Source organism: Chaetodon trifascialis, chromosome 10 (assembly GCF_039877785.1).
Source record: "Chaetodon trifascialis isolate fChaTrf1 chromosome 10, fChaTrf1.hap1, whole genome shotgun sequence".
Lineage (NCBI taxonomy): Eukaryota > Metazoa > Chordata > Actinopteri > Chaetodontiformes > Chaetodontidae > Chaetodon > Chaetodon trifascialis.
In genome coordinates, this window is record NC_092065.1 from 26,180,858 (window position 1) to 26,192,818 (window position 11,961).

Below are 11,961 nucleotides of genomic sequence, written 5' to 3' on the forward strand. Positions count from 1 at the left end.
TCAACGCTAACGGTTTTCTAATGTTTTTTTATTGGAAATGTCTGGAAAACGTTCTTGTCCGCCCGCGCGTGCGAACGGTGTGCGTGTACGCGTGCACTTCCAGGAACGCGTGTTTTCTTCAAGTTTGAGTATGTAAGGGATTGTGTAAAAGTGACACTCGGAGACATATCCGGAAAAACACATCTTTTAAAAACAAAAAAAGAACAACACACTATCCCTGTAGATTATTATCGTTTGACCATGATACAAAAAAAATCGGCGGGTAAGGAAGTATTTATTACTTCATAAATTTTCATAAACAAACTCTATTTTGAAACAGGCCTTTCAATAGCTGTGAATATTTGCAGACGCTCCCTCCGACTATTGAACCGTCCCGTCATACCTCGCGTGGCCAACGGCTCTCTCCACCGTGTGCTCGCCCATTGAATTGCCGTAACTCAGTCTGTGTAGACCAGTTTAGTGAAATAATTTGGAGCAAACCAGGTCGGACTAGCTCATTAAACACCTGCTATCTGGCACACACTTCCCCGGCCTTCTGTTTATCTTCCTGCGACGGTGGGGCGTGCTTTCCTGGGCTCGCTGGCTGGGTTTGGTCGGGGAGGCAGGGGGAAGTACGGAGCTGGTCCCGAGCGATGATGGAGCTGGAGGCGGCCGGTAATAGAGGCGAACTGGGTGCTGTGGGCGACTCGCTGCAGCCACAGACCCCCAGTAGGCACGAAAAGAGCCTGGGACTGCTCACGACTAAGTTTGTGACTTTACTACAAGAGGCAAAGGATGGAGTGCTGGATTTGAAAGCGGTGAGCATGCAGCCCGGAGTCTTTGTTGTTAGCTAGCGCTTGTCATTTTGAGCCTGCCCGCTGTCGTTTGGTTACATGCACTTTCGCTAGCTTGCCCGTTAGCCTAGCCTAGCCGTGTGACAAGCTTATTTGAATGGTTATACCTCATGTGGGTATGTAGTTTCTAAACACCTCGGTTACTTATAAACCTCGGCTTAAATCCCGTGTCTTGATATTTTTGGCATTCCTGAAAGGGGAGCAAAGTAAGGTTACAAGCTGAACTTAGAGAAAACTGGTCAACTTTTCAGACTCTGCCCCCTGCAGATTCAAAGTTGAAAAAGTGGGTCAGCTTTTGTCGTTCCCTTCTGAGCTAACACTATTGCATCTTCACACATGACCAAGCTTTTTCTGATAATGTCTTTGTCACTTAACGGCATGCATTAGCCGAGCTAGCTTGCAGTTGCAACTCAAAAAGCATGTGCTTTTAGCATTAGCTTTTCATTTATATGTATATTAACACCGTCTAGGCCTTTATCCTTTTGATGAGCTGTTCAGATTTTATAGAAAAACTTGCAGAGAACAACTTGGTGAGCAGCCTCTTGGTATCAGTCCCAGGCTAATTTGCTTGAAGAAATAGTTGGCGTTTGCTTCTACGAAGTTTAAGGTCTTTGCACAGTGTTTAGACAGTGCCACTAACGCTTAATAAGCATTTAACTTAAATACTATGAAGTTGAGTTTTGGCCAGACTTTTCAAAACACTTTCCAGAGCTGGAGTGTAAACTGAAACGTTTTAACAAATGCTGCCATGGATGTTTTTTTCTCAACCAAAACCTGTGAACCAAGAGACAGCTTGACCAGCCAAGCATGAGTTTGTATAATAGAAGTTTCCTCTTCACAGTGACCTCAGTGAGTTGATGGTGGCTTCATAGCCGCTGACACTCATGTTGACACTTTGGTGGTTCAGGTAGTTTCTCTTTCATTGTCCCCTGTCTGTTAAAACACACAGCTTTTTTGAATAATGAAATCATTTGACTTTAAACAATGAATCAATGAAGCATTGTCTCTTCAACAGAAAAAGAGTAATTTCTGTGGCTTTTTCTCCTATTCAAGTGTATTTTATCTGTTATAACACATCTTGAATGTTTTGCATTAGTGAATAATGAAATTATGTCATATGAACCGTTTAAACAAAAGCCTTATGGTTTATTAGCTGCCATCCAGCAGGTCTGTGACACCATTGCTCCCACAGGGCCTGGTAACAAAAGCTGGGCTTATCAGGTCCAGCCATATGGTTATCATTAGTTTATTAGTTAAACAGAAAGAGTTTGGGAGGAGAAGGAAGTTTAAGTGACGCTGTCACATGATGGGTGGTGAAATTTCATGGTTTTTGGGTGCAGCGCATTGAACACTGCAGATACTGAAGTCTCTCTTTGTCTCTTTTTTAGCTATGAACTTACTAAAGGAGATTCCAGTGATCTCTGTTACATTTTTCAATTCTTTGTCCTGTCATTCAGGCAGCAGACACCTTGGCGGTGCGGCAGAAACGACGAATCTACGATATCACTAACGTGTTGGAGGGAATCGGGCTGATAGAGAAGAAGTCCAAGAACAGCATCCAGTGGAAGTAAGTCTGTTGTTTTTTTGTTTTTATTCCCCAAAGATGGTCTTATACCATGTCGTTGATTTATTCGCTCATTTCAGCTTGACCTATATTTCGTTTTCAATCAATGAAAGTGACGTTGTGTGCAGAGTTTGGTCTCTGTCCACGTGTCCTGGAAGATTTCACTTATTATCTGGTTATGGAACCAATTTCCCCGTGTTTTTTATGTACAACTGACTAATGGAGTCAACATTGTTATGTTTTTTTCCAGTATTGAACGAGAGCACTCCAGCCAGTAGACACGAAAAAAAAAAAAAAAACAATAATGACATTAATTAGTGACTGACAGGAGACTTTTTGTGCATTCAGTGCAGCTGCTGGCTTGCTGTGCTGCGCTCTGCCATAACTGACACTACAACAAAATTGTCTGAACAATAGAAAACACCTGACTGCAGCAGGTGTGCTGCTAACTCCTGGAGAGTCATAAATACATATAAAAATGCTGCTCAATGCTGTGTTCACAAACAGTGACATTTCTTTGCTGTTTTGTCTCTGTACTCAAGATCACTGTATTTGTACTGTATCAGATACAGTAACACCTTTCACACATGCAGTCTATCCCTGAAATGTTCGGAAACATTTCCTACATGGGGTCTTGTTTGAATAGGAGCACAGATCGATATTCAGGGAAATTAATTTTCCACCTCCCGCCAGTGTCAGTATGGCTGTGTTGTGAATACAGGGACAGCATGCAGAGGGCTACGTCCTTCCTTCATAGACTCTGCTGATGATGCTGATGATGATTGTCAAAACAAAAAAGTCAAACTTCTGAAAGGTATGTTGATTAATGCACCCAATACTTGGTCAGGGCTCCTTTTTGCACAAAGTACTGCATCATGGAGGCGATCAGCCTGTGGCACTGCTGAGGTGTTGTGGATGTCTGGGTTGCTTTGATAGGGGCCTTCAGCTCATCTGTATTGTGGGGTCTTCATCATCTTCTTGACAATACCCCGTAGAGTCTCTATAGGGTTCAGGCCAGGCGAGCTTGCCAGCCAATCAAGCACAGTAATGCCATGGTCAGCAAACCAGTTCAGAGTAGTTTTTGTACTGTGGGAAGGTGCCAAGTCCTGCTTGTGAGCAGACAGAAGCATGAAGTGCTCTGAAACCTCCTGGTTCATGGCTGTGTTGACAAAACACAGTGGAGCAACAACAGCAGCAGATGACATGGCACCACATCATCACTGACTGTAGACACTTCACACTGGACTTCAGGCAGCTTGGATTCTGTGCCCGTCCACTTTTCCTCCAGACTCTGGGTCCTTGATTTCCAAATGAAATACAAAATTTACTTTCATCTAAAAAAGAGGACTTCAGACCACTGAGCAATGGTCCAGTTCTTCTTCTCCTTAGTCCAGGTAAGACGCTTCTGACGTTGTCTCTGGTCCAGGAGTGGCTTGACTTGCCCATTTGAAGGACACGTCTGTGTGCGGTGGCTCCAGCCTCAGCCCACTCCTCGTGAAGCTCCCCCATATTCTTGAATCGGCTTTGCTCGACGATCTTCTCAAGGCTGCGGTCATCCCTGTTGCTTGTGCACATTGTCCTACCACACTTCACCCTTCCAGTCAACTTTCCATGAATATGCTTTGATACAGCACTCTCTGAACAGACAGTCCTTTCAGCAGGGATCTTCTGTGGCTCACCCCCCTTGTGGAGGGTGTCAGTGAGTGTCTTCTGGACAGCTCAAGTCGGCAGTCTTCTCCATGATTGCAGTAGTGTGTACTGAACCTGACTGAGAGATTCAGGGTATTAATACTGCAGAAATAATGATTTACTCAAACTTGAAAGGAAATGGACTAATATTTTGAGACCCTAATTATCAAAATTAAAATCAACAAATGCTTGAAACATTTTAGTTTATGTAATGAGTCTATAATATATACAGTTTTCACTTTCTGAAATAACTGACAAAAAATATTGAACTACACAGTGTAACAGTGTGACGTAAGAATAAAGAAAGCATTATATCAAGTTGTGTGGTGATCACAACATCTGTCATGAAGTATGTTACCCGTCAATGCAGCTGTAGTCCTGATGCACCTGTTTGGTCCAAGCTCTCACATGAGGCAGACTGATCAATGGCTGTATACATGATTAACGGTGAGGAGAAACAGCATGTGTGCTCATGAGTGTGTGAAGTTGTATTTGCCTGCTGCCTGTCCGTGACCATGTATTTGCCTTTGTGTTTTAGGGGCGTAGGTCCAGGCTGTAACACCAGAGAGATAGCCGATAAGCTGATCGATCTGAAGGCTGAGCTGGATGACCTGGCTCTCAGGGAACACGAGCTGGACCAGCAGAGAGTCTGGGTCCAACAAAGCATAAAGAATGTCACAGACGACTCCAACAACAGCCCATATCCTTCACTGCACTCCGTGTTTGTGTGTGTGTTACCGATAGAAATAGTTTTTCTGCTCAGCCAATCAGCTGCTTCGGGGCTCCAAACTCACTTTTCCACTGTTTGTGCACCCGCACGTGATTTGGTCGCACCCTTTCATTCTAGATGTACGCACATGTCACCAGTTTCTTTCAACACAGTAGTATTGCCACGTGCCATGTTCTGCTTTTCTGTTAAATAACATATAATCGACTATAGGCCAAAGACACACGTCACACATGAGAAGTAAAATATCCGCTTGTTTTATGTATTAAAAATGTCAAAATTAGATATACATGATCAGTATTTGTGAAAGAAAATCCTGCCCCTGAAATATAACTCAAGTGTGCTCATGTGGGTGATGTGACATTAGTTGTGATGCAGTGAGGCTTCCCCAGCTAAAGTTAGCTTAATAACAAGAAGTTCACCACATGTAAAGTTATGAAAACGTTAGCTCCAATTAGCTGACACCTCATTAAGTATAAGCATCGAGAGAGTGAGGGTTCGCCTCTGGAACTGCTGCATGTAGATCTGCGAGGGCTCTCTGGCTCTGCAGGGCAGCATTTTTCCCAGATTCGGCCTCTCACACGCTCTTAAGAAGTGGTCACGTGTGCGTCCAGTTTGGTCACAGTCGAGGGCCATGCTTCTTCTTCAAGCCCAGCCAAGATGACTCTGGTGACATCACTGAGGTCGTTTTTTCAGACATGATAAAGCCATATCCAGAGTTATTTCTGTAGAGCCGTTGCAGTTGTACTAAAGGCCCATCTGACAATAAGAATATTTGCAGGCTTTTAAGTGTTGCACAGAAGTGTGTGGGTGCTGACTGCAGCCAGGGTCTTTCCTGTTTCGGACAGACCGTCTTTTCTTTATCATGAGAATGAAGTGCTCCTGAAGAACCAGCACAGGGGTGTCAAACTGCATGAAAACAAGCCATGATGAATTACTTCGATATACTCATTGCTAAGTGCTTTGTAACAGCCACTCATGGTCAGTGTTTAGGTGTTGTGTTTGCGGCTCTCGATGACACAGAGCAACAGGAGACGCATTGCCAGAACAATGAAACATCTCCAATCTCAACACCATCTGGCATCTCATAGGGGATAATCCTGGGCATGCATCCCCACAGATTCTGCCCGTTCCGCCAGCCACACAGCTCATATTGTCCGTCCTGGTCAATTAAAGGGCCACTCCGCTGAGTTTCTCCATAAATGTCAGGGCAAGTATTACAGTTGTATACTGCTCTCTGTGGGTGTGGAGCTTTCTGAAGTCTGAGAAAAAAAGCCCTTATGATGACTCAGAAAGAAAGAAGGCACTTTATTGATCACAGTGGACAGCAGCAGTGCCACACCTGGGGAGTAGCTGGGATATCTCAGCCTCTGCTGCCTCTACTTTCTTTTGAGTCCCATTTTACGGAAGTGCAATACTACACATCTGGAGTACCCTAATTAATAAATGAAAAGTATTCAGTAAAGCATCATGCCCTTACCAGCCATCCTGAGGGTGAAATTGCTTTTGCTAATGATGTGGTAAACATGATTGTCATTGGAACTGGACCCTTAACACATGAACACGATGGCATATGTAAAACATGAAGACCTCTGTGGAGCTTTCAAAGGTAATTGTTTCAGATGCTCAGTCTTTACAGACATTTTTCAGACATTGAGGGTCTCAAATACAGTTTCCATCACTCATCACCTGCCTGTCTTTTGTCCTCAGGTGACACACTCCTAGCAATCCGTGCTCCCATTGGGACACAACTCGAGGTCCCCATACCAGAAGCTGTAAGTGACAGTATGTGTGTGGTTTGTGCATTTTGTATGCTGCGTTTGTCCAACTAGTACATGTCTCAGGTCTCACACTGGGTGTATGTCTTCTTTTCCAGGTCCTCAATGGACAGAGGAAATACCAGATCCGTCTCAAGAGTTCATCTGGTCCTATCGAGGTTTTGTTGGTCAACAAGGACCCGTCCAGTGCCTCTCCTGTTGTCTTGCCCGTCCCTCCTCCAGATGATGTCCTTCAAAGCCTCTCAGCACCGACGCCTACCTCTCAGCTGCCCACCGCTGCCTCCCAGGTCCATACACTTCTGTTTATTTATAGATCTTTTTAAGGCAATAGACTGGGTCTTCATTGGCACTGATCCCAAAGCAGCAATATTTTTCACAGTTTTTCTCTATTCATGCAACAGTTGTGTTGTCTGAAATGCTTAATCGCCTTTTAAAAAATGATTCATCGCACAAAGATTTCTCATCATGCGATGCTATGACTTTCCTCTTCTCTTCTTTCTACCCTCCAGATCCCCAAACCAGCTCTAGTGGCTTCTACAAAACCTGGTCCTGCCACAACGTCAGCTACAGCAGCCAACCAAACAGCATCAGTGACAGGTAGAGAAGGACAGCACACCAATGACTGGGACCCTGAATGGTTCCCTCATTTTAAAGCCACCAGACTCCATTTACGGAAACAGTCATTTAATCACCGTAAAAACCCCTTCATTCAAACTCAACAGAGAATGAAACTCATCAAAACTGTCTCGCTTTGTCTTTGTACTGTTCCAACAATGACCACAAACTCTAGTTGGTTGAAATAAACCCTCGATTCACTGTGCAGGGAGTGAGATCAGCAGCACCAGAGAGGCAGCGGGGAAAAACAATATTTTCACATCTAACTGGGGAATTTCTTTCACTGGATGTGATGACAGAAGAGATTTTCCCAGTGAAAAGCAGTCATTCCTGGATAAGGGAAACCCTGCCATGCATTATGAACACATTGTCCTGTCATTTCAGTGTGCACACAGTCGCCTAATCACGCACATCTCTGACCAAGAACCAACGTTATTTTGTCTCCTCACACTTATTTCAGACGTGACGACCACCACGCCGCTCACCCCGACCACAGACACACCTGCTGCAGTCACTCAGCAGCTACAGTCTTCTGCCTCGTTGGATGGATCTGCGTCCTCTTCTGCCTCTGCAGTGTTTGAACCAATTAAGTCAGATCCCTCTGAATGTGAGTTTCGCAAGTTGCTGAACTCTCTCTCTCTCTGTCTGTCCCCTCTCTCTCTCTCTCTCTCTCTCTCTCTCTCTCTCTCTCTCTCTCTCTCTCTCTCTCTCTCTCTCTCTCTCTCTCTCTCTATCTCTCTCTGTCTGTCCCTCTCTCTCCTCTCCCTCTCTCTCTCTCTCTATCTCTCTCTCTCTGTCCCTCTCTCTCCTCTCCCCCCCTCTGTCTCTCTCCTCTCTACCTCTCTCTCCTCTCTCTCTCTTTGTCTCTCTCTCTCTCTCTCTCTCTCTGTCTGTCTCTCTCTGTCTCTCTCTCCTCTCCCTCTCTCTCTCCTCTCTCCCTCTCTCTCCTCTCTCTCTCTTTGTCTCTCCCTCCCTCCCTCCCTCCCTCTCTCTCTCTCCTGTCTCTCTCTCCCTCTCTCTCCTCTGTCTCCCCCTTCTCTCTCTCCCTCTCCCTCTCTCCTCTCTCCTCCCTCTCTCTCTCCTCTCCCCCCCGTCTCTCTCCTCTCTCCCTCTCTCTCCTCTCTCTCTCTTTGTCTCCCTCCCTCCCTCCCTCTCTCTCTCTCCCTCCCTCTCTCTCCTCTGTCTCCCCCTTCTCTCTCTCCCTCTCACTCTCTCCTCTGCCCCCCTCCTCTCTCTCTCCTCCCTCTCTCTCTCTCTCTCCTCCCTCTCTGAAATGCAGTATATACTGTCTTTGTTTGTCAAAGTTTGGTGCTGTTCATTCATTGGGAACACATCTCTCACACAGTGATTCTTTGGCTGTTAAATTGCATATTTTATTTTATTTTATTTTATTTTATTTTTTTACAGATGGTGTTATTATGCAAACCATTGATTTAAAAGGCTACTTTCCATTCAGGACCATGAGACAGAGTATAAGGAAAATTAAACTTCAATACACAGATCGTACACTAAATGGACCAGTGTATAGGATTTAGGAGAATCTAGCAGCCAGGTTACAGATCGCAACCAGCTGAATACCCCTCACTGAACCCCACCTTTGAGAAAGGGTGAAAATAAAAAATAATACATGATGATGAATATTATATTCCATTTCTGCCTATAGACCCCCTTAATCCTGCATACTTGCCCTTTAAGTGTGAAGTAGTGACTGTATAGCTTAAATGTTTGCTGTGGTTTCCTTCTAGTGCTGGACTTTCCCAAAGAGCTCTCTGACATGTTTGATCCAACAAAAGGTGAACTCCTCTGGAGTGTTACACAAACGGCACATTTTCCTCCTTAAATTCCACTTTCTCTGCACACTCTGTGACTGTCTCTCACTTCTTTTTTCTCTCTGACAGAGATGATGAGTGGAGACCTGTTGGAGGATTTGATGTCATCAGAAGGTGAGTTTGTTTGTTACAGTAAGTTTGAAAAAAAGTGAATTGATGGGTGTAATGTGTGCAACAAAGACAACACACTTCAGCACTTTGACTCGTGGCCTCTTTTTAAGCGTCCTGCACTTGTCGTCTCTCTCCAGTGTTCTCGCCTCTCCTCCGTCTGTCCCCTCCGCCCAGTGACCACGACTACATATACAACCTGGATGAGACAGAAGGCCTGTGTGACCTCTTTGACGTCCCTATTCTCAACCTCTGACCCCTGAGACTGTTGTCAAATTGGGAAGCAGTTTCCCTAAACATGCTAAACCTACCTTCATTTTCTCCAAGATCCCCCACCCCCACCCGACTGACAGCGAAGGTGAGAAGAGGTGCAGGAAAACCAATATGATCTGACGAGCGTTCAAGGACACCTCTGCACTGACACGACGAGCTCGAGCTGAGCTCAGTCAGACGGCGGCTCGATGTACAGGCCTGTGAGGAACAAGAACAAAACGTTTTACTTACTGCTTTTCAAAGGAAACATAGTGAAAACAAGAGAAATAATTATATTTTTGGATTGTTATGTATGATGAAGCACTATGTTTGTGTATCAGCTTTCCAGTGTGCTTGTGAGGGAGCGTGTGTGGGCATACCTTATGCGAGTGTGCTTGTGTGTCTGTGTAATGAATTTTGTATTCAACACTCTTAACTTGAGTCAGATGTCTCCTGGAAAGAAAAGAAGAGAAAGCCTGCTCCTATCAGGTAAAGAGTCATGGCAGACTAACAGAGCACAGCCTTTATCAGCTGCTCGCGCATGGCTCGAGTCCAAACACACCTGGTTAAATATGCACTGTCCTCATGTACATAGAGAATATATATTTTGTATTACCGGCACACAAAACTACGGTGTATTACTGAACTACGGCTGTAACAGGCAGAGCAATAGTTTGCAAATAAACAAAGGTACCACACTCAGATCCTCATACTGTGCGTATGAAAAGCTTCGTTTTCACAAAGAGTTTGTTGGAATTAAACATGTCAGTGTTGGAAGTGCTTTCGTGTGCGGTCAGAGAAAGAGGATCTTAACGTTGAGTTACTGAAGCCAGTAATCTTTGTGACGTAACGAGCCAAGCGCCCAAACAATGGAGCTGATTGGGGGAAGTTTTAGGAGGCCGCCATTTAACATGGACGCTTTGTAGGTCAGTAATGTGCTCGTTAACGTGAAGCGAAGCACCTCCTCTGAGCTCCTCGTTAGGCCTACCTTGCTCTTTACCTGCCTCTTCTACGCTGAGGTGTTTGATCATAAACGTAGGCTTGCTTTAAGTCTCAGTTCGCCTCTGGACTTTTGGACCTCGGACATTTTTATTGGCTCTGATTATATATATATATATATATATATATATATTTTAAGTGGTGTACATCAAAGGAATAGCTTTCCCCCCCCACCCTCCAAAATAACCTCTGTGGCGATTGTCTTTCAGTTATGATGTATGTATATGAAAACCATGTACTGAGTTCATTTGTATGTAAAAGGACATATGTGTATTTTTACTTCTGGAATGAAAATAGTCTCCATGCCGTGAAAAATGCTCCTCTTTTTGCTTGTTTTTGTATATTTGGCGCAGATCCCTATTCAGCAGGTTTTTCCCAGTTTTCTGTCTGTTTCTGGTAAATGAAATACTGCCGATCACTTTAAAAGTCATTCTTCACCTCCTAACCCTTCTGTCATGCCGGGCTGGTGAGTAGCAGGTCAGGATGAGTTGTTACTAATCAGACTGTTAAAGTACCAGATGAACAACATCCATGTTTCTACAGTGCTTTCTTCTTTTTGTATAATAATGTGCTCTGGATGACCTGTGTGTGTGTTTCCCTCTCTACCGCTTGTATAGAATAGCTTTTATTTTTTTATACCTGATATATTATTACTGCTACTAATTTGGGCTAAAATTGGCTAAACCTCATAGTTTAAGGAACTTCTCCACAAACCCGTCAGCTTTATCAAAGCTTCCTGTCTCATCGTTGCACTTTACATCACTGTGGACGGATCCTCAGTCAGTCATTGTGTTTGGACAGTGTTGTGAGTTTGCCTAATCCTTCATAGAGCACCCAGGGAGTTCAAGTCTGTGTGTGTGTGTGCGTGCATGCGTGTGTGTCTGTGTGAGTGTGTGTACAGACTTTTTAACAGGCTCGATATTTCTAAGCTGTAGTTGCATCAAATGAAACAAAATAAACACTTGGTATTCTTAGTGTTTTGTCTGGTCTCGGTTTCCAGTATGAGGTGTCACGTTTTTGTGTGTCAGAGGGTTTCTATATATATAAATATATTTATACATATATACACACTCAGAGATAATATGTATGCTACCTCACAACAGTCTCTTGTTCTGACTGCTGCTGGAGACTTCTGTCACTTTCTTTATCTCTCCTTCCCCTCGTTTTCTGTCAGCTCTAAAGCGTCTGTTCACTGTGTTAAAGGTCTTTGAAGACATACACTTGTAGGTCTCTGTACAGAAGAAAGGCATGCAGCGCAGCGTTGGGCTCCCAGCCGCCCATGAGGTTAACGTTAGTGACGGCTGGGGACAGGATGGCACGAGCGCTGCGAACAGGGGGGACAGCAGGGGGCGGCTGGAATCAGCTGAGCCCGACCCGGAACTTCGAATTAGTTCATCTTCCACTCCTTGAAAATTTGAAAGAAAAGCTGGTCTAGCTCAGGACAGGCATCAGCAGCATTTCCACCATTCATATTCTTTTCCTTTCAAAGTAAAAGTGCCGACTCGCTGGAAGACGACAATTATTTATCGACAAGCTTAAAAGTAGCACATCGAAAGAGTTGAAGGGA

At 44.4% G+C, this 11,961-nt stretch overlaps 1 protein-coding gene across 1 annotated transcript; it reads left to right on the top strand.

The window, feature by feature from the left end:
- Positions 1 to 398: 398 nt before the first annotated feature.
- Positions 399 to 11,365, top strand: e2f4 (E2F transcription factor 4). Its single transcript, XM_070972402.1, has 11 exons — positions 399 to 797; positions 2,291 to 2,400; positions 4,625 to 4,786; positions 6,379 to 6,422; positions 6,524 to 6,588; positions 6,690 to 6,878; positions 7,101 to 7,188; positions 7,667 to 7,813; positions 8,952 to 8,999; positions 9,105 to 9,149; positions 9,284 to 11,365. The coding sequence occupies exons 1-11, from the start codon at positions 633 to 635 to the stop codon at positions 9,397 to 9,399; spliced, it is 1,179 nt and encodes a 392-aa protein (XP_070828503.1). The 5' UTR covers positions 399 to 632; the 3' UTR covers positions 9,400 to 11,365.
- Positions 11,366 to 11,961: the final 596 nt, after the last annotated feature.